Genomic DNA, 26,981 nt, shown 5'->3' with positions numbered 1-26,981 from the left:
GTTGGTTATTTCCCATTGACAGAGAACCTATTTCCATCTCCAACCCCACCCCACAAAACCTTGGTATTGGAACTAGGTTTATAAATGCTGAATGCATTTATACCCCCAGGCCCCACTGTGATAGAATCTAACTGGCAAAGTCAATCACTCGCCCTGCCCCTGCCTGCCCAGCCTTAGAAGTCACTCAGCACATGCCTAAAGGACATGTGGCAAGTCCATGTTTGAGTGACAGATGTCCCCTGCGAGGAGCTACTGTAGCTGAGCTGTGAATGCTCAGGGAGCTCTCTAGGGCTGCGTGGTTAAGGAAGGATAAAGGGGTGCTGTGGGAGCCAGAAGAGTGGGAAATTCAAGCTTGTGTTTATTTATTCACCTTAACCTCTTAGTTGGTCATGACTTCAAGCACAGCTGAGTGGCAGAGATGGGTAGGCCCGCAGGAACCCAGGAATGGATGACCTGGTGGTCTGTCCTCAGCTCTATTGTGTTGTGGATTCAGACAAGAACTCTATTGGAAGCGGCTGTCTGTCCTCAGTTTTATCAGCTCCTAACTTGCAGCTTCATGTGAGATTCCTAGGGATGTGGTGCTATTATTAGAGCCACCTGGCCAAGCCATCTTGGGTTTGACTCTTCTGCCTCCAGGTTATTGTGTATATTCTCATCCACTTGGATCAACTTTTACCTCCCTTTTTATAAAATGCATAAAATTGAAATGAATGTTGCTTTAGATCCCTCTGGCACTATAACACCCCATCTTCAGTTCATGCCCTTGCTGCTGGGGTGAAAGGATTTTCTGTGTCCACCTCTAGCCGGGTAGTTCCTGAGTGCTGGCATCTCAGAAGGCAAGATACTGCTAGTGACCCCGTGAGCAGAATGGGACCTATGGCCTTATGACTCTGTCCTCCTCTGCTTTGCAGGTGCACCCTCTGCTCCCAGGCTCATCAACTGTCATGGTCCATGACTTATGCCTGGCCTTCCCGGCCCCGGCAAGAGCTGTCATTCATGTCTCTGACATCCAGGAGCTCTACGTCCGAGTGGTGGACAAGGTTAGTAGACACTTCTCCACATAGCCGCCTCTCTGCTGATGAACGTAAAGCAGGGACAGTGTGTCCTGGGAAGTGTTTCCTTATGTCCTTTGCTTTTCCTCCTGGATCCTGCCCACTTCTGTCCCCTCCAGAATGGCCGAACTTATGTTGCCATCTCTGACTTCTGTGCTTCTTGTGGACAATGCAGGCTGATGTCTCTGCTATATTTCTTTATCGCAGTTGTCATCGCTAAAGCTTGGCAGTAAATCCTGCCTGCTGGATTGACTGAATTAGCCTTGACTTGGGAATGCATGTCCTCTGGCTCACATAGGTTATTCACCATCCTGGCACATACCCTGCTGAGCATAGAGTTTCGCCCCAGAATGTAGGATGAGGATTCTTGGGAATTTCAGGGACAGTTGAGTAAAACTCAGTACTGCCAAGTGTCCTGTGATGTGAGTAAACAACAGACCTAGGTTTTCCTTTTGTGTGAATGGGAAACTGATTCAGGGCTGAGGTGGCTGAAGCTGGGCTTGCTGCCCAGTCCCTGCTACCTGTGCTGGCGAAAAGGTTAGTCATTGAAAGAGGGATGGTCAGGCATCTTAGATTTCATAGCTTAAAGCTAAGATTCTATTACCCAGACTCAAATTCTCTCCTGAGTATTTTCTTATGGAGACAGGTTGGCTGTATATCTCAAGCTAACCTTCAACTCACTATCCTCCTGCCTCAACCTCCTGAGTGCAACCACAGCCAGCTTCCCTCCAGCTTGCTCACTAGATTCCTCTTCAGTGGGCTCTCCAGGCCTCCTTTCCTAAAGTGCCTGCTGATATGCTGCAGAGATTGAGCTGTTCAGACACTAAGCTCCTCTGTGCCTATGTTCTAAGCTGTGTCCTGTCTCTCTAATCTGATTGGTAGCCCACTAGTAGAACGTGGAGTTCATGCCTCATGCTATGGCCAAGTCTCCCTATTCCCCGTATACTATAAACTTATCATTTTTTACTCATTGATTGGCCAAACCCAGACATCATTCTGGGTGGCTTATCACTAGTTCCCAAGTTCTGAACTGAAGGTTGGTGGTGCTGTCCCTGCAAGCCTCAGGTGCTACATGTTGGGGGAATGATCACTGAGAGACCACTCCTGAACCTGTCTGTGCCTTAGGTGGAGATCGGGAAGGCAGTCAAAGCCTATGTCCGCGTGTTGGACTTCTACAAGAAGCCTTTCTTGGCCAAGTACTTCACTTTCATGGACCTGAAGCTGCGAGCCGCCTCCCAGATAATCACACTGGTGTGAGTCTTCATAGGAGTTGGGAAGGGCATCCTGGAGATGGGACTGATTCCCTTTGTAGCTTCTCAAACAGCTCTTCCTTGGAGGAGGAATCTAATGCTTCTTTCTGTCTCAGGACTCTCAACGAAGCTCTAGACAACTACACAGCCACATTCCTTGTGCATGGCGTGGCCATTGGCCAGACCAGCCTGTCTGCAAGCGTGATGGACAAATCTGGGCAGAGAGTCAGCTCCACCCCACAACAAATTGAGGTAGTTCTGCTCCTTGCTCTGCATGGCTCCATCCTAGTTGGACGTGTCTTTATAGTGACAGGCTAGGACTTCAGCTATAAGAAGAAACCCTGTTAAAGTCTGTGTCGTACCATGTCCTCTGAGCAGAAGCATAGTCACCAGCCCCAGGTATATGGGTGACAAGAATTAGATGCAGAACCAAAGGGGACTTGAGATATTAACTTCCTTCTGTGGCACAGAGTTCAGGCAGTTCAGAGAAATGCTATGCTTTGTCCCATGTCAAAAGATAGGCAGAGATTCTTTCCAGAAAGCAGTGGCCGGGTGGAAGCCATAGGCTGATTTTAGCTTGTATAGAACTAACTCCTCCAGTCAGTTCTGAGCCTTAGCCCAGGCCCAGGAGGGCCATGAGCACCTGCCAGAGGATTCCTGGGCAGGTTGTTCAGGATCAGTTGAGCTCTGAAGCCCCTAAACCCTCTCAGTGTGGTATAGGCTATTCTGCATCTAGTTTTTCATAGGTATCCCACTGTAGGCAGGGATCAGGGCAGCCAGGGGCAGGCCACCTTGCCCAAGAATCCCCAGATACCCACTAGCAACAGCAATAGCACCATCTTCTGCAGGTCTCGGCCACACGGGTGGCAGGCTTCATTGATCTGCTGTCAGAAGCAGGCGGAGGCGGTTTGTGCCTCCAGATGGAAGTGTGCCTTCCTCCTACTGGTGGTGAGGAATTTGTTTCTGCCTATAAATAGCACAGCCTAACCAAGACTAATTCTTAGCCCAGAGCAGTCTCCACGCTCTCCTTGGAGCACTTCTTACATGGTTGACAAGCAGGAACTTGTGGGGGCTGTGGGGCAAGGTTGCTGCAGAGATGGGCTGTCCACATCGCCTTTGACTGCTCCTGAGCCTTTTCTTCCGCAGAAAAATGCTGCAGCTGTTGAAGTAGACCCCTGTTCCAAGACAGTTTGCTTTCAGTAGTGCTAGAGGCAGCTCTCTAAAGACGAGTCAGGATTCTGGAGACCCCAGTCACAACTTCAGCAGACACCCTCAATTATTGTAGGACTTGTCAGGCCTCAAATCACAGGGACCTACCTCGGGCTTCATAGGTCTCAGGTAGATTAGACCAGAGGATTCCTGATGGGTCCACAGAATGATATCAGGAAGTACTAGTGCTGCTAGTGGGGCCACATGTTGAAACCTGCACTGAGAGGTCAAAGGTCATTTCTGTGATCATAGGGATCCCCAGCACTGCCAGTTACCCTCACCTAAGGGATGTCCATACCCCATGTGCAGTGCACATCGTGTGTAGCCAGTGTCGGCTTGCAGGTACCAGTCCCTTCTCTCTTCTCCCACCACATCCAGGTCTTCCCTCCATTCAGGCTGATACCCAGGAAGGTGACACTGATCATTGGAGCCATGATGCAGGTAGGAACCACTGCAGGTCAACACAGGCCTTTGCTGTTGGCATCCTTGTGCTCATGGGATGATGAGGGCTCTCCAGCGTGGCTGGTCCTGACAAGAGTCACTGTTTCTCACTTCTTAGATCACCTCCGAGGGTGGCCCCCAGCCTCAGTCCAACATCCTCTTCTCCATCAACAATGACAGTGTGGCAGCAGTGAGCAGTGCTGGGCTGGTGCGTGGGCTCATGGTTGGCAATGGCTCTGTTCTGGGGGTCGTGCAGGCGGTGGATGCTGAGACTGGCAAGGTCGTCATCGTCTCTCAGGTATCACATATGCCACTGGCGGTTGATTCTTGGGAGTGGTGGTTTTGCCCCTGGATTTATGCCAGGTTTGATCTCTGCTCCTTGAGGATACCCAGACCTGAGATGGCTCTTCTCCAGACTGAGCCTACTCGGTTCTTCCCATGCTCTCTGGGATAAGATCTCAGTATCCCCAGCCCTTACAGGCTCTGTGGTATATAATGAGGGTGCTTGTGCTGGGGAACACTGGTATATATTTGGATTCCTTGGTATATGTTTTGCTGTGTTTCCCCTTTGCAGATGAATTGTGTGGCAACCCTGCTAGTAGCCCACCCATGGCTGTTGTGGTGATTCTGAGCCTTGACCCAGGACTGCCTGAGGTCAGAGCTCTGGGACCTTTTGTGCACTGTCTGTAGTGGGTCCTGATCATGTGGTGATGGGATGGTAGGGGTCAGTCCTGATGAGGTTCTCTGTGTGTAACCGTGTGTACCTAGATCCATGGACGGGTGGTGGAAGCATGGCGTATGGCAGCCGGTAATTTCAGACTAGATTTGTAGTTCAGTCGTCTCCTCTTTAACCGTGGGCCCACTGGCTCTAGCCGCCTAGGCTCTTTGGTGGGCTTATTTTCCAGTTGCTTTTTTTGTCCAGCAGTGAAGCTGAAGTAGTCATCTCCCTCTGGAAGTGTTCCCTGACCCACACCAGTGGGGTTGCTGACAACAGGTGAAAGTCAATTTTCAAAGACTGACAGCTTCCTTTTCTGGAAGGCAGTGAAGGATCATTTCTACTCCCAAGAGGGCCTTATGATAAAACCAGAAGGGCATCTGGATCTCTCTCTCTCTCTCCAACACACACACACACACCCTCCTTTTCCACAGTGGCTCACACAGGCATCTTGGAATGTCCTGTGGTTGTGCTCACAGATCTTATGTGGTGTGCAGTGACAAGTAGTTTATTCAAGCCCCACTCTCCCCATCCCTCTAGGAGGTCCCTTGTGTGCAGCCTGTGCAACCCTCTACACTGGGAGCATCTAAGCACATGCCTGGGGGCCTGATGAGTGGCCACCCCCCTTGGGCCTGATAGTCCTGGCTCCCTGAGGCTGACTTTGATCTGACATTGAGTTCATTGATTGGCTCCTTTATCTAGCAGTTTCAGTATCTGCCTCCAAGAATCCAAGTTAAACCACAAAGTCTTTTTGAATGGCAGAGGCAGCTGTCCCAATTCTATGTATCGATTTTGTGGAGATAGCAAGGAGCATATAAAACTATCCCAGTGGTACCCAGGGTTCACACAGGCATACCAGAGAGTGAAATGAAAGACCCCAGGATGCTCCTCTCTGTTCCCTCAGTAGAAAGAACTGTGGCTTCAGAAATAGGCTCGTTTTTCTCCTCCCATCATCCGGAAGGCACAGCCCTGGCCATCCCCATGACTTTTTCTCTACTCTTGCCCTGGCCCTCCCAGCTGTCCGGTTCTCACCTTTCTGGGCCTCTCCTTCACCTGTGTCCCATCATGGTTCTTGGCAGGGTGAGGAGGTTTTGTTACAAGCTATTCTGAGAGGCTCAGCCTATAGCTTCCACATCCACACTGGGCATATGATTCTGTCAGATGCTGCTGGTTCCATCTGTCCAACCCTGAACACACCAGCATCCCGAGGCCAAGGGGTGGTCCAGAAACAGCTAGAACTAACAAATGAGAAAGATAAGGGGAAGGAAGGACTTTCTGAGCCCCTCTTATGAAAACAAGCACTTGCCTAAATAATAGGATACTAGGTGGATGTCTTAGTTACTTCTTCTATTGCCATAGCAAAACACCATGACCAAGGCATCTTTTAAAAGAAGTACTTAATTGGGGGCTTGCTTAGTTTCAGGGTGTGAGTTCATCTCCATCAGGGCAGGGGTGTGGCAGAGTCAGGCAGGCAGGCATGGTGCTGGAACAGTGGCTGAGACTCACATCTTAGCCGCAACCATGAGACCAAGAGAGAAGAATGGGGATAGCATGGGCCTTTGAAATCTCAAAGCACACTCCCAGTGACATACTGCCTCCAAAAGACCATACCTCTTATCCCTTCCAAACAGTTCCACCAACTGGGGACCAAGCAGTCAAATTAATGAGTCTCTTAAAGCCATTCTCATTCAAACCACCACAGCAGAGACGGACTCCACATGGGCAGTGTCTAAAGAACTGAAAAGCTTATTAGCCCAACTCCCCCCCCCCCCCCACCCATTAGTTAGCAGCATCTGAAGAAGCCAGTACAGTCATTGGTCAGATCAGTTGATTGATAGAGCTAAGGATAAAGGAAGATGTAAGGCCTGCTGCCATCAGACGTGACCTGGTTCCTCTACTCCTCCCTGTATCCTGGTGAGTTAGAGAGGCAGATAGGCTGAGTATGAGAGTGTCTGAGGCCTATCCTGAGAGGCACGCACAGCCTAGAGAAGAGCAAATCATGGTCCTGGTTTCCTGCCCACTGTTTTGACCTGTAGCAGCTGGATCGGATTGAGTAGGCTGGTCCTTTGGAGTGATCCATCCCCAAAGCAAGACTTCCTCAGGCTAAGAGTATGCTGCTGGTGTTTCATAGCTGGACAGATGCCTCTTTCCCCTGTCCTGTGTAGCCTGAGCCCAACTCTCTTCTAGGACCATGTGGAGGTAGAAGTGCTGCAGCTCCAGGCAGTGAGGATTCGTGCCCCAATCACGCGAATGAGGACCGGAACCCAGGTGAGGTGGGAACCTGATGGGTCAGGAGGCCTTAGGCTCTGAGCCCAGGCTCTTAACAGGTCACTGCTGGTTCACCATGCCTTGTGAGGGCACCACCTTTACCCTTCATCTGTGGCGCATGTTAATCTGTGGAACTCAGATCACTTGTACCATGGGTGTCAACACTCATCCCCAAACTCCATGTTTGCGGCCTTCCTTACTGGCATCTTCTTGTTCCTAAGGCTGCTGCCTTTCAGCAGCTAGGCTGGCACCTGGCCTGGCACAGAAGATCATGGGTCTGTGGTACTTGCTCTACAGTGTATGCTCCATACACTTGTTCCTTTAGGTGATCATAATAGTACTCGAGGTGGAGTTGCATTGCATCACAGATGAGCAGAAAGGTGGCATTCTGCCCAAGGTCACCCAGTTGGATGTGGTTCTTCTGTATCTGAAGACATGAAGTCTCCTACATATAATGGAGTAGCATTCTCTTCCATCTCCTCTGTGTGCTTTCAGTTGTGCCTGGGTGACTTACAGCATCTCATTTGCTGTAAGTGTTTCTGTGTGGCTGTCAGACCCTTTGCATAGGGAATAAAGATGAGGAAAAGCCCATGAGTGTCCCTGACAGGCCCAGTCTTTTTTGCACTGTTTTGGTACATGACTGAGGAACCTGGGGCTGGAGAGGTCTAGGAATTGCCCAGGCAACATGCTTGGAACCGTTTTTCCCTAGAAGCCACATGACTTTCACCAGTGCACTGAACAAGCAAGTTGAAGTATTCACCCCATTGTGGCCTTCCCCAAGAACAGAGTCTCCCTGCTGGAGCAGGAAAGATGCCTGAGGCCCTGCGGCAGTTGTGCAGTATTGTGAGGCAAACTTGGGTGTCCTAGAGCTCCAGGACTTCATCAAGAAAGGGACTTTACATGCACAGTCCTACAGTGACAGGGCAGGGTTTAATCTTGCCTATGTGTTGTTTGTGTTGTGTGAAACTCTCAGATCTTCTGCCTTGCCCTTGTCAGGTTAGGAAAGACCAGGGCACAGTTCCCACTGCATAAGGGAAGCTTTGGGGCCAGCAAGGATGGGGATGTGGGAGAAACGGTACCTAGTGCTGGAACCAGAAGTTACAAAGCCTGGCTTTCCCCCAGATGCCTGTCTACGTCACTGGGATCACCAGCAACCAGAGCCCTTTCTCCTTTGGCAATGCTGTGCCAGGCCTGACCTTCCACTGGTCTGTCACCAAACGGGATGTCCTGGACCTTCGAGGGCGGCACCATGAGGTAATCACCCAGAAATCCCAACTCCCTGCCTGAACCATCATCTTTACTGGTTGAGGGTCCCACCACATTGTCTCACAGAAGTCTACCTATTGCTATTTACAGTATATCTGCCCCGTTCTGTTTCCATAAAAATATACCAGAGGCAGGATACTCTATGTAGAAAAGGAGGTTATTTAGTTCTAGGGTGGGGAGTTTCACAGCATGGCACTAGCATTTGCACCACCTAGTGAGGACTGTGCTGGTCATGTCACAGCATGGCAGTTGGCACCATGGTATGAGATGCGTAGAGGGAAATGGCGTGAAACAGGAAGCCAGGACTTGGAGAGAGAAGTCTTTGCCACCCGCCTTGTGTGTGTCTGTGTGTGTGTATACCTAAATACACACATCTCAACACACTCTTAGGAATTAACAGAAATCTGTCAAAGTCTATGATAATCCCTTCTGAGGATAGTGCCCTCCCCAGCAGTTGACCCCTTCCTCATGGGCTCCATCTCATCATCTCCCATGCCCAGTTTTTTTTTTTGTTTGTTTGGTTTTTTGTTTTGTTTTGTTTTTTTGAGACAAAGTTTCTTTGTGTAGCTTTGGAACCTGTCCTGGAACTAGCTCTTGTAGACCAGGCTGGCCTTGAATTCTAAGATATCTACCTGCCTCTGCCTCCCGAGTGCTGGGATTAAAAGCATGCGCCACCACTGCCCAGCTTGTGCCCAAATCTATAATAGAAGAACCCTTGGGGGGGCAACCCATAGCCAAACTGCAACTGCAGGTGACTGCTAACAGACAGCAACAAGAGTATCGAGCTGGCAGGAAAGTCATCTGACTTCCAGAAGGTTCTGGGTTAGGGCCTATAGCTTTGTACCTGCTTTTTGTCATGGTGCCAGGCAGCCCTGGGTCTTTGCTCTGGTTTATCTCAGAGGGTAAACCCCTGTCCATCAACTCTCCTCCAGGATCCCAGCCACCTCTGAGATCTTGGGGCTAGACAGGGCAGACTTTGAGTTAAAGCCCATGAACAGGAAAGGACTTGCTTAGGGCTCGCCCAGCAAGGGGGAAATTGTACAGTGCCAGCTCCTGTGGCTTCAGGCTTAGGTCACAACAACCTTGGTTACAGTGTCCTGAGTGAGGTTGCTTTAGAAGACCCCTTCTGTTCTTTGCCATGGAAGGTGGAGCTAGCCCAGAAGGCCAAGGCCAGGGTAAGGATTTCCTAACTGTTCAGGTTTATATAACAGAGGACCCATACTTCTTGGGGCCCTGACCCCAGGGCCAGGGTATTGCCTGGATTGTTTGCATGGGACACTAGCAATGTGATTATTTACATACTCTGTATCAGTGGCTCTGTGAGAAACCCTACAAGGCCCAGCATATCTCCGGGTGACTCCTGACATACCTCTGCATACAGAAGGCTTGGGACATGCTGCTCTAAAGAAAGTGATTGTTGTGTGAACACAGAATTATCTAAACACCCCCACATGGGGAAATGTGGCCTGTGGTGCTGGAAGAACACCATCTGTTCCACTCTGGGTTTGCCATCTGACCCTGGCAGCAAGACAGTGGCCTCTGAGAAAAGTCAGATACCTATCTGGGGCCAGTATGCCCATCTATCGCTCTTCTAGGAATGCTGGGGCCTTCGACCTCTTTCATGGAAACATGCTTGATGTCTTTCCCAGGCATCTATCCGACTCCCTCCTCAGTACAACTTTGCCATGAATGTGCACGGCCGGGTGAAAGGTCGGACTGGACTGCGGTTGGTGGTCAAAGCTCTGGACCCCACAGCTGGGCAGCTGCATGGCCTTGGCAAAGAGCTCTCAGATGAGATCCAGATTCAGGTAAGGGGCAGGATGGGGGGAGCCACATGAACGGGAGAGGGAGTTCCAGTGGCCTGAGTTCTAGGATGGGGGCCTTGTGCCATCCCAGCCTCAAGGACCACCTAGGCTACTGAATAATTGGAGGCATCCACCTGTGTGTGATCAGGGAGGGAGGGAGATGGAGAGTAGGGTGTATAGAAGGTACCAGGGGAGGCAGAGATGGAGCTGATTCCAGCTCCAAAGAGGAGGGACTGCAGCATGAGAGGAGTTGGTGAATAGTCCGTACAGAGGTCTGGAAGCTGGCAGTATCTTGAAGTGTTCTGGAAGTGCAGCTTACTCTTAGTTTGAGGTTCACGAGTATCATGATATTAGGGACTGCTGACGGGGACACGAGCTCACATGTCTGAGCTCCTTTAATCACCTGTATTTAACAATCACTTCTAGGCTTCCTAATAGAGGCAGGCTTGCTCCTCCCTACTCCTGGCATTGACACATCCAGTGCTCACATGGAACATACCAGGCAGACCACTTGTGTTTGAACCAGAGGCCCAAGGGACAAAAGGTCAAGGCCACACTGGGTTGGAAGAGCTGTGTTCTGTGCTGTAGAGAGGGAGGGCCTTTGGCCAACACTGAAATCAACTAGGTCTGGCCCAGAGATTCCCTTGCCAGAGCCTGTTGCTCCTATCCCTCTTAGACCTTTCCCTCCTGTGTCTAGGCCCTGTGAGACAGAGAAGTTGGACTGGAGAAATAGATAGTGAAGGGCTTACTGTGCAAGTCTGGGGAGCTGAGCTTGATCCTTAGAATCCATTAAAAAAAAATAGCTAAGTGTGGGCCTAGAGAGATGACTCAGATTAAGAGCACTTGTTGCTCTTACAGAAGACCCACGTTTAAGTCCCAATACCTACGTGGTGGTTTATAACCATTTATAACTCCAAATACAGGAGATCTGATGTTCTCTCCTGGCCTTTGTGGGTACCAGGCACATATGTAATGCATATCCATACATTAAGGCAGACTACTACTACACATTAAAAATAAAGCATGGTATGGTGATTGTAGTTGAAATTCTAGCACTGGGGAAGTAAAGCTTGCTGGCCAGTCCACCTCACCTAATCTGCAAGCCCCAGGGCAGTGAGAGTCTTTGTCTTTAAAAAGAAGAAAAGAAAAAGAAAAAAAGTTAATATTGCCTAAGAAATAACATCTGAAGATGACCCCTGACCTCTGCATGAGTCCCCCACACAGACACATACTCATGTGCTCACACACATACACACGAGGAGTTGATAACTTAGCTCCCTAGAGGGTGTTTTCACTTTAAGTGCATTCTGCTGATAATCAGGGATTCTGTAACCCCTGAACCCTTGTAAGCTGCAAAGAAAAACTGAAGTATCCCCTGATTACAAGGAGAAATAAAAAGAAGTTCATATCCCCTCCTAGAGAAGAAAAGACACCCTCGCTTCCTCCTCATGCATGCTAAACTCAGGGACAAAGGTTTTCAAAGACAGAAACCACAGGTGCACATGCACTTAGAAGCAGGTACCTGCACACATACTCACCCAGGGACACACAGACATGTGTCTACACAAAGACACAGCAGGTAACAGTCACATGTGTATCCAGAGGCACACACACCCAGGTCCTCAAGCAGACACTGGTACAGACCCTCCTGCTTAAACAGAACGCATGACTTATAGGCATGGTGTAATAGTTTTGAGTCTGAGTGGTTCCATGTCTAATTCCCTTCTGGACAGCTACTGGAATTGGAGTAAGTCAAACCAGGGAAGTCCAGCCCAAAGATGTGTTTTATTTGTTGCCGGTATGGTTTTAACACACAGTGTAATCGGCAAATGAATGAAGCCCAGCCTTCCTGCTATTGGAGCTCTACTCCAGTTTACCACAAGGCCTCACCATCCCCTGGTGCCTGTCTGACAGGTGCCATTTCCCAAGGTGCTGGTACTGTTGATGTCCTCACAGTTGATGGTATAATGAATTCACCTCCATCTAAAAGAGGACACGCTTCAAAGGAACAGGAGGAAACCTGCTTGTGGATGTTCCCACTGTGCAGCCCGGGTTCCAGTCAGTCAGTGACACCACTCCATGCTCAGGACCACCTGCCTGAGCAAAGATGGCTTCTGATTTTGCCTCAGGTCCTGGAGACGATGGTGCCAGAACCCACATTGCAGATATGCTATAGAAGATGAGCACAGAGGTCCTGAGAGGGAGTTTGAGCTGTTTCCCTCTCAGAGAACTGCTGCTCACTTGCTCAGGAGGCCCATCTAGTCTCGTCAGAAACTGAGAGTTCCATACACAGTGTCAGAGTGTGTGTGCTCTTGAGCCAGGCAAAGCAGCCTAAGCAAAAGGACTGAGGTACTAGTAGGCTATATGGAGAAATTTTCAGAGCATCTGAGTGATGGGGTCAGATTTGGTCTGACATTGCCATCCCTAAAGGCCAGCCCTCCCTTTCACATCCCAGACCTCCTGGGAGGTGCTAAGGGCAACTTCCTGTCTTTCCTCAGTCTTCACTGAGAAAGAGCAGATGTTTAGACTGGATGTGAGTCTGGTTGGAGTAGGAAATACAAATCGTTCTTCTCTAGGTATTTGAAAAACTGCGGCTGCTGAACCCTGAAATAGAAGCAGAACAAATACTGATGTCGCCCAACTCGCTTATAAAGCTGCAGACGAACAGGTTTGTGGCTCGGCTCCTGTTTTCTGTGAGGACAGAAGCTGCACTCTCGTCCCATCCTACAAAGGTGTCAGGTGCCCTGGGTGATGTGCTCCAACCCGGGCAGCTTCTGTGTCTCCCTTCCCTTCCGGTGGATGACTTCTGCTCCTTCGTGGCTCCTCTGGATCCCTCTTCTGTTCCCTGTAGCCAAAACTCATGAGCACTGCTGAGCTCAGTCTTTAAAAGGGACAAAAGCACCAACTTAGAAGTGTTAAATTTTTCAAATGCCCCTGTGTTTTCAAGACTTGCTGCTCAAAGCAGAGCCCATGAATTAACAATAGCAGTGGCACTGGGGAACAGGATGATGGGCAAAGCTTGGGCTCCACCTCAGCCCTACTGAAGGAAAAGCTACACTGTCACAGGGTCTCCAGGCAGTGTGGGCACATGCCAGTGCTGGTGAGGTGTTGATTTAAAAGCTGACTGCAAAAATGGCTCCTCCTCGGGTTCACCAAGGAAGCCTTTCCTAACATGACAGAGACTTGAGTGGCACTTGGTGAGTGGGGGACTCTGGGCCACATGAAGCACTCAGGGCTAATTCAGCCAGAAATAGCCCAGGAGGAGATGCTATGCTAGGCTCTGTGACCACAGAGGTGAAAGACATACAGTGCCTTCAGAGACAGCAGAAGGATGGTGAGGAAGTGGTGAGAAGGTGGATCCCAGAGAAGGACTACTCTGGAGATTTAGGGGAGGAGTGTCATCCATGGAGATGCCTGACCTAGGGGCATCTTCAAGGATGAATAAGACTTCTTCTGATTACAAGGAGGGAGCTGGTAGAAGTTCAGTCAGAGGCTGTAACATTTGCTTAAATTCGTTAGAGTGGTTCAGTAGTGCTAGCATAGGTGAGGAGCTTGCAGTAGTGGCTGAAGGTCTCTCTTTGAATATCATGTTAAGAAGCACAGGAAGTGCTGTGAACCTTTCCTTTGCAGTTCTCACAAATAGAGGCTAGCCCTTGGCCCATACAATTCAACGCCCTCCCACAGTCCTCCACTCCAGGCTTCCTCATTTCTTTCTTTTTATATTCCAGTCTCAGTTCCCACTCCCTTCCCTCCTCCCATTCCCTCCACTTTCTCCCTGCCACCCCACCCCCCATCCTCTCCTCAGAGAGGGTAAGGCACATTGTTTTGAGGAAGGACCAAGGTCCTCCCTACTATATCTAGGCTGAGCAAGGTATCCATCCAAAGAGAATGGGTTCCAAAAAGCCAGTACAAGCACTAGGGATAAATCCTTGTCCCGCTGCCAGTGGCCTAGCATCTGCCCCAACCATACAACTGTCACCCAAATTCAGAAGGTCTAGTTTGGACCTATGCTGGTCCATTCCCTATCCAGCTGGAGCTCCCATTAGCTCAGGTAAGCTGTTTCAATGGGTGTTACCATCATGGTCTTGACCTCTTTGCTCATATTCTCACTCCTCCCACTCTTCAACTGGACTTTGGGAGCTCAGCCCAGTGCTCCTCCGCGGGTCTCAACCTCCTGTTTCCATCAGTTTCTGGATGAAGGTTCTATGGTGCCATTTAAAATTGTCATCAATCTGACTACAGGACAAGGCCAATTCAGGCACCCTCTCCTCTATTGCTTAGGGCCTTGGCTGGGGTCATCCTTGTGGGTTCCTGGGAATTTCTCTAGTGCTAGATTTCTTGCTACATGCTGCCTCATTTCAGTAAGAGAAAATGATTTGCCACAGACATGGTCTTTTTTACAAAGTGTGGTTGATGAAACTGTGGTGTCATGGTTTCCCATCCTGTTCACCCTTGGATATGTGCTGTTCTCAAAGTTGTGAGATTTCCATGTTAGCTTCTATTGGGTGACTGATAGGCTGCATAGCAGCAGCAGCATGAGGTACTGATGAGCCTTGATACCAAGGTCGGAAGCGGCTGGAGTCACAGGTGTGAAATCTCGAGATAATGCACTGGACCCCTGCCTATGCTCTGGTCCCTCCGTGCATTGTAAAAACAGATCATCTTGCTCCCCAAAGGGATGGTGCAGCCATTCTGAGCTATCGAGTCTTTGATGGACCTGAGAAGACTTCTGTTGTACACATTGATGAGAAGGGGTTCCTGGTGTCTGGCCCTGGAATTGGGGTTTCTACCCTCGAAGTGATTGCACAGGAACCTTTCGGCACCAACCAGACTGTCACTGTTGCTGTAAAGGTAGGATCACCTTTCACTCTGTCTAGGTAAAAAAGCAGTAGGTCAGAGGTGACACCCCTCTACCCCCGTCTCCCCCCCCCCTCTCGGGTGTAAAAGTGATTCACCCTACAGCTGAGGAATTCTGCCCAGGAATATTTCCAAGAACCACTTGCAGGCAGAGACCCTGGCTGGACTGTGAGCCGTTGGAGCCAAATTTTCTGGAGAGTTATTGATTCTATCTTTCCATCTAGCTTATTTCATAGAAGGGGAAACTGAGGCCCTGTGAAGTCCACAGATAGCTCAAAATCAGAGTTGCAGTCTTGGTGAACGTGCTGTTGTTCTCCCATTGCACTGACATTATTCCCACATTTACTACTGAGCCGCTGCCCAGATCAATGCAGTATCTGAGCATACTTAGCTCTTTCTGGCATGAAGTATGCTCATTACCAGCCATGCAAATAATTGCATCAACTCTGAGGACATAGTAGCTCATTTTGCAGCAGGGAAACTGACTCTGGGCGACTCCCTCAAGGCTACACAGTAGCTCTGGACAGTGTTCACTATGCCCAAGGACTTCCACTGACATTCTGTACCTACCAGGAACTGAGACCTACTCCTTGGGCATCCCTGTCTCGTTGCTACCACCTTCTGAGTCCTAGAAGACAAAGTGCACTCAGTCATCGGATGCTTTGATTCCGCCCTGGGCTGTAGCTTGTTTTGTTTAGTGGGCCTGGCAGATGCCACCTACCTACTTTTTGAGTGACAGAAAGTACTAGGTTGTTCTTCATATCCTGTCCCTACAACAGTTAACCTGCCTAGTGGGCTTTGGACTTTGGACTTTGGCCAGGTAAGGGATTCTTGTCTGGAGTCAGGATAAATGCTTACCTGCCTTTTATGGGCACGTGGTTCAGAGATGGCTCTAGAGACTCCTATAGGCAAGTGACACCCCCTCTCCATCCAGTGGGCATTACTTCTACTTAAAACGCTCTGAGAGCCAGCTTCTCCCATGATTCTGACTTTATAGTCACAGCCCAGAGGGTGGTAGTTCTTGCCATATGACCCATGACCTATGGATCCTGGCTCACCTGGGTCTTTTAGAAGTTGTGTGATGAAAACTGTGTCACTAGATGGGGACTCTAAGAAAGGTCTCTCTTCTCCACACCCTGAAGTTAACCAACCTCTTAAGTGTCTCTGAGATAGGGACCCACTCAGGCAGGTATCACTATACCTGCATGATGTTCTCCAGGTGTCTCCTGTTTCATACCTGAGGATCTCCATGAGCCCAGTCCTGCATACTCAGCATAAGGAGGCGCTGGTGGCTCTGCCTTTGGGAATGACTGTGACCTTCACTGTCCACTTCCATGACAACTCTGGAGACATCTTCCACGCTCACAATTCAGTCCTCAATTTTGCCACTAACAGGTAGGGCATTTCCTCATTTCTCACAGGGAGGCTGGTCTTAGTTGTGTCTGGATTTTAGATTAAGTCCAGATAGGTGGTGAAAAAAGGCAGACGCCATGGGAAGATGGTTAAAGGGTTGGCATACTGCACTACACTTTGTAAAAAAAGACCATGTCTGTGGCAAATCATTTTCTCTTACTGAATGGAAGTGAGGTTTGAATACCATATTTACCCAGCTCCAAGCTTGATTTTCTTAGGCTGGCTCTTTCTAATCCTTGCTGCAGCCCCAGTCCTGCTGTGAGGATGGAGAGGGTGACAAGAGGACCCAGGCTTCAATGTGGCCTGCCCAATGTCTGAGTCTACTGGCTAGCAGTGACTCTCAGAGTGTGGTCCCTAGTCCGGCATCAGCATCCTCTGGGATTGTTAGAGATATATTTCCACAGGGCTCAGAACTCCATGGTTTTAAAGTTTGATGGTCACTGCCCTGGGGCATTACAGAGGTTCAACGGGGACACTTTGGCTGAGGGTGGAACTTTTTGAGCTATCCAGGTGTTGGTTACTATTCCAACTTGGGCTTCCCATGGGCCTGAAAACACTTGTTTAGCTAAGAATTTTGAAGGACAAGTATAAGGGGTATGCATGGCAGGAGCCTGAGCAGGAAAACTGTTTGCAAACCTGGCTTTGATCTTTGTGGATCCTGAATCTGACCATGTAGCTCATTTCTGTGAGGCTCTCCCACCTCGTCCCATCAATGAAAGAGTGGTCATGAGTGCCTCTGGATGACTATGGGACTCTGCACATAATACCATCTGTCTGTCTGCCCTGGGGGAGGTAGAACCCAGGTCTTACTGCCGTGGGGCATACCACAGACGTTACTCTGGCCTTGTATGGCAGGAGCACCTGTTTGGGGTCAGCATCAGGGGCACTCACTCCTACCTGCCTCGATCTCACCTCTGGCATCCTTCACCATGAGGATTGAGCAGGTGTGTTAGGAGTGCTGTCCCACTGCCAGCCTTGTTTAATTTCCATAGCAGATGCCATGTACATCCTTGTTCCTGCTTCACAGGAGGAGGCGGACAGTGCAGGAGTGCTTGAACCAGCCACAAGCCTCTGCTTCCCTTCTAAGTGTGAGGGTGATAATGCTGGCAGATTCTTACTGGGTGCTGTGGGGTGTGTCCCAAGAATGACAAGGAAGAGTGCATCAAGTCTGTGTCCCCTTCAGTAGAGTCCCATCTAGGACCTCAGTTGGTGCAGTGTTGCTCAGTAGGGGACAGGGCTGCTTATTTCTCTATACTTCCCTCTGCCTTCTCACCCGAGTGTCAGCCTTCCTTTCCCTTGTTCCTAGAGATGACTTTGTGCAGATTGGCAAGGGTGCCACCAACAACACCTGCATTATCCGCACAGTCAGTGTGGGCTTGACCCTGCTCCGTGTATGGGATGTAGAACACCCGGGCCTCTCCGACTTCGTGCCATTACCTGTCCTACAGGCCATCACCCCAGAGCTGTCAGGAGCTGTGGTGGTGGGTGACATCCTCTGTCTGGCTAGTGTTCTCATTAGCCTGGGAGGTAAGAGGGATGTGACTGGTTCATGCTACGGTGTGGCACCCCAGGAAGTGCTTGGTACCACATCACAGGGGGTGTGCAGGTAGAACCTAAAGGATGCTCAGAGGATGCTGCCTAAAGGACACATTCAACTTGCTACTTGGCAATGCCTATTTATTTGTGGCCAGGTAGCAGTGGAGATAGTATTCCAGTTTACTGTCTGATAGTTTGCAGCAAAGTCTGCCAGCCCCTGTCCTGGAATAGCACTGCCCAGTAGAAGCTTTTACTGTTGTGGACGTGTCCTGTATGTATACTGTTACTCAGTTGCCTCCACAAGTCATGCTTACTGAGTGGCTAGTGATGCATACAAACAGCATGGCTCTGGGACACCTGAGCAGAAAATGAGTCCCCATACCCATGGAATTCATGCAAGGACACTTGCTTTTCTCCTGGCTGGTTTCCTTTCTTTAGTCTCATTAATTCACTTCCAAAGGATATTAAATAGTAGCTGGGTGTGGTGGCTCATACCTGTGATCCCAGCCTGGGTTAGCATAGGCTACAGTGAAACCTTGTCTCAAAAAGGAGGGAGGGAGGGAGGGAGGGAGGGAGGGAGGGAGGGAGGGAGGGAGGGAAAATAACTGCTGTAGATAGAATGAGGTTGTTGAATCTTTGCTGTTTCTTGGATACAAAGTGCTGTGTGACACAGTACCTAGGATCTACTTTTCTAAAGATGCATTTAAAATATGTTAGCATACTATAACTAAATCAAACTATTACTAAATCAAACATTTACATAGTAAATTTGACTTATTTTATCCAGGTATTAATTTTGTGAATATTCAGTTGGTTTGGGCTGGTATTATTATTATTATTATTTAGGTTTATTTATTTTTATTTTATGAATATGAGTGTTTTGCCTGCTGCTGGATACTGAACCTTGGTCCTCTGCAAGTGCACTAAGCACTCTTAACCACTGAGCCATCTCTCCAGCCCATATTTCACTTTATCAACACACCAGCAGTGAGGTCTACTCTCTGTTTCTGGTAATATTGAAGGGTGACAGGGACCCAGAGACATAACACCCAGCCCATCCCAGGACAGGGAATTGGGAAAGCTTCATGTAAAAAACAGATTCCAGATGGGAAGGTATGGGCAGGGGGAGTCAGTGCCCCCTGAGAACAGGTGCAAAGTGAGAGCTGCAGGAGGCCAGAGCTTCTAAGAAGGTGGGAGGACCACTTCAGAGGTAGCCTGTGTGGATTCCTCTATGAGTATGGAGACCCTCACAAGCAGAGGGGTCGGAGGAGGTGGGTTTGGTCTATGGTGTCCAAATATGAACAAGATGAATGGTATCTGGGCTTATTCTCCCAGGTATTTCAGGGACCTGGAGCTCCTCAGCCAATAACATCCTCTACATTGACCCCAAGACTGGCGTGGCTGTGGCCCGAGATGCAGGGTCTGTGACTGTTTACTATGAGATTGCTGGACATCTGAAGACCTTCAAGGAGGTAGGACTTGAGGGCAGGCAGAGGCAATTGTGGCCTACATTGTTGGAGGCAGTGAGAGCCTCGGGGTGTGTCTGTAATTAGGCTTGGAGACACATGTTTGCAATCTTAGCACTTGGGAGGCTGAGGCAGGAGGATGACCATCCTGGCCATCATTGTACCCCCACCACATCACAGCATTGTGCCCCTTGGTGCCAGAATCTGCTCATGATCAGGTCTCTTTACACAAAGACATAGGACCTCCGCACCTCCTGTCTATTTTGTTTTGTTTTGTGGTCTTTTGTTTGTGTGTCTGTTTTGAGATAGGGTCTTACTGTGTAGCCTAGGCTGGCCTTGAACTGAATCTCCCAAGTGCCTGTGTTCCAGGTGTTTGCCACTTCCCAAATGCGTGAAATCACTCTGATGACTTAAAAATAACCGGCGCTGCGTCATGGGAGTGGCTGTTAGCCTGTTGTTTAGTAGACGCCCGTCCCTGCTCAGTACAAATGCACTTTTTCCCCTAAATATTTTTGATCTTCTGTTGGTTGAATGCAACTGAAATCCAAACTGCCAAAGCAGCAGGTACAAAGGCTGGCTGTACCTCTGATTCCCTTTTCTTTAAGAAACAAATAACCAGGCCTCCTGCCAGAGCTGTCTGCAGCTGTCAAGATCTAGGAGAATCAACCACCCACTAAGTGTGAGATGGGAACCAGTCCCCTGTTCATCCCAAACATCCCTCTCATGTCCAAACCAGCACGAGGAGAGAGATCTGATCAATTGCTCCTACTCACCCACCAGCACCCACGCTTGTCTGGGAGCCAGTGTAGCCGTGCAGCCATAGGGGTGGGCATTTCCCTGAAGGAAGGTCAGGCCATGGGATGAGCACTCCAGTGATTTGGTGTCACCAGCAAAGTTAAACTTCCCCCAGCAAGTCACCTTTGAGTCTTTATGAAAGCAAAGAAAACCTTTCTCTCCAGCCGAGAATGAATCAATGAGCCTAGTCTGGCTGAGTTCCAAACCTGTCTCATTTTTAGAGCCAGCGTGTGCTTTGTCGAATCCAGCAGTTTAACCTAATAGTTTGCATATTTAGTGCTGCTGCGGTTCAGGCCAGTGGCTGCAGATAGAAGCACTCTGATTAATAAAGCTCTGCTTCCCAAGAGAGGCCTCTAAGAATTGTCAGGAGAGGGGCCAGCAGGCTCCAAGGTATATAGGGTTTGAGAACAGAACCTGGGGTGAGCTGGATCGTAGGGTACATGTAGGAGGGACTTAAGGTTTGGCTTTATGGGCAGATCAGGAAATGCTCAAGAGGCTGGGAAGCTGGATGCGGTAGTTTTAAGAGTGGTCTCAGCCGAGCATATGCCTACAATGTCATTTTCTTGACAGGCTGAAACTGTAGCAGCCTATGGAGTTTTAGGACAACCTAGACACACAAGTAACACTGTCTGTCTATGTTCAAATCCAAGATCAGCCACTGGACAAGTTCCCCCTGTGTCCAAGGGATGGAGACCATACTGTGATTTAGCATAACAAACTAACATGGGGAGGGGGCAAATCAAATGGCACTTAGTGTCTCACAAGTGTTTGCTCCACCCATGTTAGTTGCTGCTGTTCCTATGGAGGGGGGTAGAGTGGTAGCTTACTTCATACTACATAGAACTTTGGTTTTAGATCAGAATGATACAGATCAAAGAAACAAAGTGGTGGAGTTGCTGCGGGATGTCCAGATGATGGGTTGGATGGGGTGGTATGGAGGAGGGCTTGGAGTAACTCTCTTGGGTTTATCACCAGTAACCTGGTAGATAATGGTTCTTTACTGCTAGAAGGGAGCAGAAGTAGGGGAGGGTGCTGGAAGACGATAGTAAGTGGGTCCTGGAAGGTTTGAGATGGGTGTCTGAGCTGGTGAGTGGGTCAGCTGGGGTGGTTGTCTAGCACAGGGATGTTACATTGGGAGATGCCTGAGTATGGGTGTAACAGGAGTAGGCCAGATAGAGGAGGAGAAAGTGTGAGAAGGACCCAGCGTGGCCTGGAGGAAGAGAGAAGAGAGGAGATTTCCAGAAGTGGGAGACAGGGCCAGGGAGGGCAGTAGTGGGTACTTAGCTGTGTTGGTCCCTTAGGCAGCAGTGATTCCTGGGAGGAGACAGTACAGTGACAGCTGGAAGTGCCGTTAAGGTCAGAGGGGACCAAGGCCTGTATACAGCGGAGCTGTGAGCTGCAACCTAAGGGAGGCCTCCCTCCCTGCTACCATCCCTTTCCTATGCTGTAGGAAAGACCCACAAGAAGAGTTCCCAATATACTTGCCCCCACCCAGAAAGGGTGGCCAGCTTTCTAGCTGCAGAGGGGTGTGGGTGGGCCATCAGGCCTTGCAGAGGGAGATAGAAGGATATCCCATGGAGGGAGGTCTGCAGAGGGGATAACATGTGCCCAAGGGGTATCAGGAGCAGAGGTGATCTGAGCTGCAGATGAGGTCATGAAAAATACCCAGCACAGGCCAGCATACAATCAGCACATCTGCCTCATTTCCCTAGATAGTGGTCAGCACCCCTCAGAAGATTGTGGCCCATCGCCTCCACTCTGCTCAGAGCAGTATCCAGGAAGCCACAGCCTCCAGAGTGACTGTCAGCGTGGGAGACAAGAGCTCTAACCTGCTTGGTATAGAACAAGTGGGCTCTGGTGTTTGGGCTTTCCTTGCCAGGTTTGGAGAGTGGGAAGTAGCATCTGTGCCCTTTGGGTGGCTTCATCTGTTTGGGTTTTTTATTGTTTCATGCTGTTGGGAATTGAACCAAAGGCCTTAACACACCACAGACAGACACATGCTATAATACTGAGCCACAACCCAAACTTTACTTTTCTTACTCAGACACACCCGCAACTCCAGAGAGAGACCATTTAGCCCCAGCTCATCCACTCCTTGCAGCTTTTAAGCGATTCGAGGCTCCATGAGCTAAAGTGGTAAAGACGCCTTCCTTAAGAGCTCAGCTCCAAGACACTGCCTGCGCTGAGTCAGAGCTGTGATTGCAGCCTTAGGGCATGAGGCAGAGCAAGCCGCAGTTCACCCATCGCTGGTGGTGGAAACTAATGACATCGCAGACTCGTGGCTGGTTTTACTTTATAATTACCTCTCCCAAGTCATGCATAGAACATTCCATCTCATTCTTGCCTATGACAGCCCTGGATAGCAAGTGCCAGAAACAAATACATCGATACAGATTTTTTTTTTAACCACTTAACAGATGAATTAAGTTCTACCATTCTCATTGTGATTAATGGGGCACACTCATGACTTCATGGAAATGCTGTTTTCCTCCTTTAGTACAAGTGGAAAAATACTCTGCTGTTGCCAAAATTATGTGCAGCGTGTGTTTATGGAGCACCTCTGCCCTCTCAGTGTTCAGAAACAATTGGCATGGCCATTTCTCCTTGCTGACTGCAACAGGGCCACACAGCAACAGGTTGCCTGTCAGCACCCATGCTGGCCCTGAAGTGGCCCTGGCATTCAGAGTAGCCCAGCCTGTTGATCAGGATCCTTAGCTTTAATAAAAGGCATGTTATGTTCATCAAGCTTGTGGTCTCCTGAGCTCCCCCCACTGCATGGGAATAATATGGGACTGGTCCCATTCATGCCTGCCCAACCTCCATAGGATCTGTTTTTCATTTTAGGTTGTTATGGGTGTGGTGGCCATGTGCTTGGTTAAGCCCTTCTCACCTGATCATTGCCCCCAACACTGTACCTTTAGGTGAGTGCTCCCCTGCCCAGCGAGAAGTCATCAAAGCCTTACACCCAGAGTCCCTCATCAGTTGTCAGCTCCAATTCAAGCAAGATGTCTTTGATTTCCCTGCACATGATGTCTTCACCGTGGAGCCAGGATTTGATGCTACCCTGGGTAAATTTGCAAAGAACTGAAAATGCAATGAGTCTGCTGGATGTCTAGGGTTGGTCATAAGTGTGCTTCATGATGCCATATGTCCAGACAGGCAGAGGTTGCTGGGAGTCCAGCCTAAGACAGACTGATACCATACTCTTTTGCTGCTCCAAGAGGGAGTAGCCTTTGGCAGAGCTCAGAATCAAACCCAGGCTGGAACCATTTTCCTTAATCCCACCACTCAGTTTTGGATAGAGACTGGCCCTTCTAAACTCCCCTCTTTAGACTGAGGATGACAGTGCCTTGCTGCCCCCACTGCCTACATAGAGCAGGTGAGAGATGATAATCATGGCTGTATTCGAGCATGCTGAAACATAACAGCTTCACAGCTCAGGACACTAGAGGGGTTGGGCTGACGACCTTCACTGTTGGCCGTGAGCCTGCCTGGCCTCACTGCATGGCAGGGGTTGCTGCTGGCCAAGGGACTGCAAATGTATCCCAAGGGCACACTCAGTGTCTCACACAGCGTCTAGCACAGGGAAGGCCCTTACTGAGCTCGGGGGTTAGCAGTCTTCCAGCAGTCTATAGTTGCTGCCATTGATGGAGTACAGCTCAGGTGTCCAGATTCCAGGCTGCCCAGCTGCCCAAGGCCCTGCTTTTTTCACCTGGCTTATCTGCCCTGGGCCAGGTACTAAGGACAGGACAGAACCCAGACAGCCAATGTCCACAAGGCCTCCTGCTACACTTGGAGTCAGCTCTTTCTTGACCCATAGCCCAGGGTTGGATCATGTGTCTGTTTTTCATTATTTGCCTTCCTTCTGAGCCAGGCTGGCTGGGGCTTTAGCTGCAGATGTGGCCCCATAATGATCCCTGCCCCAAGAGTACTATTCAGATGGAAACCTCTTGAACAGAGGATTCTGAGAGAGTGAGAGGTCTGTTGTTCACAGAGCAGGTGACCGGGCTGGCCCAGCATCTCTGAAGGGGCATTCCTAGAAGACCTCCTGGAGGAGGTGACTTCTCAGCTGACTCCCAAGTATGCCGAGGAGTTTCCCAATCAGAGAGCAGGGAGTCTGTGCACACAGGAGAGGAACACGTCTTCTCTCCACAGGCCAGTACCTCTGCTCGGTTACTATGCACAGGCTGACAGATAAGCAACTGAAGCACTTGAACATGAAGAAGACGTCACTGGCAGTCACTGCCTCCATCCCCAGCAGCCGTACTGCCCTAGAGAAGGTGGGAGCTGAGGTTCCCTTCAGTCCAGGGCTCTATGCCAACCAGGCAGAAATCCTTTTGAGCAACCACTACACCAGCTCCGAGGTCAAGGTCTTTGGTGCTGTGGAGATTCTGGAGAACTTGGAGGTAAGCGGCTGTGGGGGCTTCCAGTCAGGGAAGCCAGAGGCTGAGATTAGGGTTAGGATTTAGTTAGGGCTAGACTTTAGGTTTAAAACTAGGGATTAGGGTTATTGTTTTAGGTTGTAATTGGAGGGTAGATGTTGGTGTTAGGGTCAGGTTAGAAGTTGGGGTTAGAGCCAGGTGGTGGTGGTGGTGCACACCTTTAATTCCAGCACTCGGCAGACAGAGGCAGGTGGATCTTTGTGCATTCGAGGCCAGCCTGGTCTACAGTAAGCATGGGAGCTTATCCCAACGGGGTAAATACCCTGCTCCATGTGGGAATGGGCCTCTTCTCTCTGCGCCTTGCTGCTCTTGCTGCTGCTTCATCATCATCATCATCATCATCATCATCATCATCATCATCATCTTCCTCCTTCAGGCTGATGCATGACTGGTCTCGGGCTTCAGTCCAGAATGCCCCGCCACAGGAAGAGCTCTGATGTGTAGATGGAGGAGTTTAGGGGCCCTGTTTCCTTCTTCGCTCGACTTACCATGGCTAACTACTCACAAGAGATGAGGGAGAAGTGTATAGTTGCTGTGTATATAGCAACTGTATATAATCTGATGGACTGCGGATGCTGCTTCATGGCAGCTTGGGTATTAGGTTCTACTTTGGGTTGGTGTAGCATTTTTATGCTTAACTAGAATTCAGTAATATTGATCATGTCCTCCTTACCAAACCCCAAATGTGGGTCATGCTTCCAGGTATCAGAGCCCAACTGGTCCTGGGAGCGAAGTCTCACATGTGTGGTTAGAAGGGCATGTCCAGAGATGAGCTGGGCATCTGCAGTCCCACCTGTGGTCCAGTCTCAACACTGTCTTCTTCCCAGGTGAAATCCGGATCCCCAGCCGTGCTAGCCTTCGTGAAAGAGAAGTCGTTTGGGCTGCCCAGCTTCATCACGTACACTGTTGGTATCTCAGATCCCACGGCTGGCAGCCAGGGCCCTCTGTCCACTGCCCTGACCTTCTCCAGCCCTGCCACTAACCAGGCCATCACCATTCCAGTCACTGTGGCCTTTGTGATGGATCGTCGTGGCCCTGGTCCCTGTGAGTCATGGCTGAGACATAACTGACCCAGACCTGGGCAAGGAGAAACAGGCCAGAGGCCTTGGGTGTTGGTGGGCACCTGTAGGGCGAACGTTGGAGGAGTCAAACACAGAATGTCTCTCAGAGTGGCAGTCTTCTGCTGTCAGAGACACCACACCTTACCTCCCGTAACCCCAGTCCTCAGCAAGGTGCTTGCTCAACATCCTACCATGGCACCATCTCCCCCGTGGTCCCTGAGATCCATTTGGTCTCTCCTGTTTATTTGTGACTCGCTTCCCATGTGCTGCCTGCTGTCTGTTTCTGGAACACAAGACCCCCTACCTGAGCCATTGGCATCTCTGTTTACGATGCCATTTCCCTCAGACAACCATTAACCAATGTCCTCAACTGCTGCAGGCTATCTTTCAGATATCACTTCTTAATTGGCGCAGATTAGAATCTCACTCCCAGACATGTGTTGACCTATGTAGAATTAATGTTATTCACCACTGGGACTCTTTCCTGACTGTCCCCAAGAAGTCCAGCGTGAGGATGGCACTTAGCTTAGGGTCCTCCTGTTGCCAGGAACTACTCATTTCTTACCCAGATGAGTACAAGATTTATCCCATAGTCATTGAGGTTTAGATCCTGCACTTTGGCCACCTGCAGGCATGTAGAGGGCAGAGCTCTCTACCTTTTGGGACAGGGTATATAGATCAAAGGGGCCAATATCCAGGGGAAGACCCTGTAATCTGGTGTCAGGGTGGTCTCCACCTGAGCGTACTTGGGGACAAGTAGAGTGTAACACTGACAGGTGTCAGGAACCTGGGACCCAGGCCACTCCACAGAGGTAGGTGGCTTTGGGGCAGAAGTGCCGCCTACTCCCATGCTGGGGCTCCTGGCAAGGAGTCAGGGGTTCCTATCCTGTAGCTTCTGGCCCAACAGTCCCTCATGGTCTAAACCCACAGGACATTTTCCAGAACTGATCTTCTTGCTTTGGGGCAGCCTAGCTGCCTCCCTGGCAGAAAAGACACTAAAACCTAATTTGCCAAGTAGGTATCTAAGAACATTTCCTGGAAGGAAGCCTAGTTTGGACAGATGGCCCAAGGAACAAAATAAGATGCTGCCTTTGTCTGGACACCTCACCCTCATATCTAACACAGGCTTGCCCCCTGCATCCTAGGCAGTGCGGCATGGACCATGCATACATCTAAGTAGCAATGGAACTTAGTGGGACCCAGTATGGCCTGGATGTTCTCATGTCTGTCTTTCCCCTGATGCAGATGGAGCCAGCATCCTATCACACTTCCTGGACTCCTACCAAGTCATGTTCTTCACCTTCTTTGCCCTGCTGGCAGGGACAGCGGTCACCATCATAGGTAAGACCAACCACGTATCCCTGTTTGCACCCTGCACCCTCTCACGCTGCCTAGTCTCACCAGC

General features: G+C 49.8%; 1 protein-coding gene across 2 annotated transcripts in view; it reads left to right on the top strand.

The window, feature by feature from the left end:
* Window positions 1–26,981, top strand: part of Nup210 (nucleoporin 210) — a 95,026-nt gene that overhangs the window by 64,740 nt on the left and 3,305 nt on the right. For both annotated transcript variants that reach the window (XM_041642794.1, XM_041642791.1), the window contains exons 21-38: window positions 912–1,040; window positions 2,178–2,305; window positions 2,419–2,554; window positions 3,890–3,952; window positions 4,071–4,250; window positions 6,855–6,935; window positions 8,058–8,189; window positions 9,851–10,009; window positions 12,583–12,674; window positions 14,683–14,857; window positions 16,083–16,258; window positions 17,583–17,803; window positions 19,148–19,284; window positions 21,786–21,909; window positions 22,995–23,141; window positions 24,229–24,479; window positions 25,343–25,559; window positions 26,822–26,917. In XM_041642794.1, the coding sequence (XP_041498728.1) occupies window positions 912–1,040; window positions 2,178–2,305; window positions 2,419–2,554; window positions 3,890–3,952; window positions 4,071–4,250; window positions 6,855–6,935; window positions 8,058–8,189; window positions 9,851–10,009; window positions 12,583–12,674; window positions 14,683–14,857; window positions 16,083–16,258; window positions 17,583–17,803; window positions 19,148–19,284; window positions 21,786–21,909; window positions 22,995–23,141; window positions 24,229–24,479; window positions 25,343–25,559; window positions 26,822–26,917 (2,644 nt within the window). The remainder of the gene's footprint in view (window positions 1–911; window positions 1,041–2,177; window positions 2,306–2,418; window positions 2,555–3,889; window positions 3,953–4,070; window positions 4,251–6,854; window positions 6,936–8,057; window positions 8,190–9,850; window positions 10,010–12,582; window positions 12,675–14,682; window positions 14,858–16,082; window positions 16,259–17,582; window positions 17,804–19,147; window positions 19,285–21,785; window positions 21,910–22,994; window positions 23,142–24,228; window positions 24,480–25,342; window positions 25,560–26,821; window positions 26,918–26,981) is intronic.

This window comes from Microtus oregoni, unplaced genomic scaffold (genome assembly GCF_018167655.1).
Source record: "Microtus oregoni isolate MIOR12 unplaced genomic scaffold, Mior012 000002F_ref0000024, whole genome shotgun sequence".
Lineage (NCBI taxonomy): Eukaryota > Metazoa > Chordata > Mammalia > Rodentia > Cricetidae > Microtus > Microtus oregoni.
Note: the sequence above shows the minus strand (reverse complement) of the source record. Positions and strands in the feature narration are given on the sequence as shown.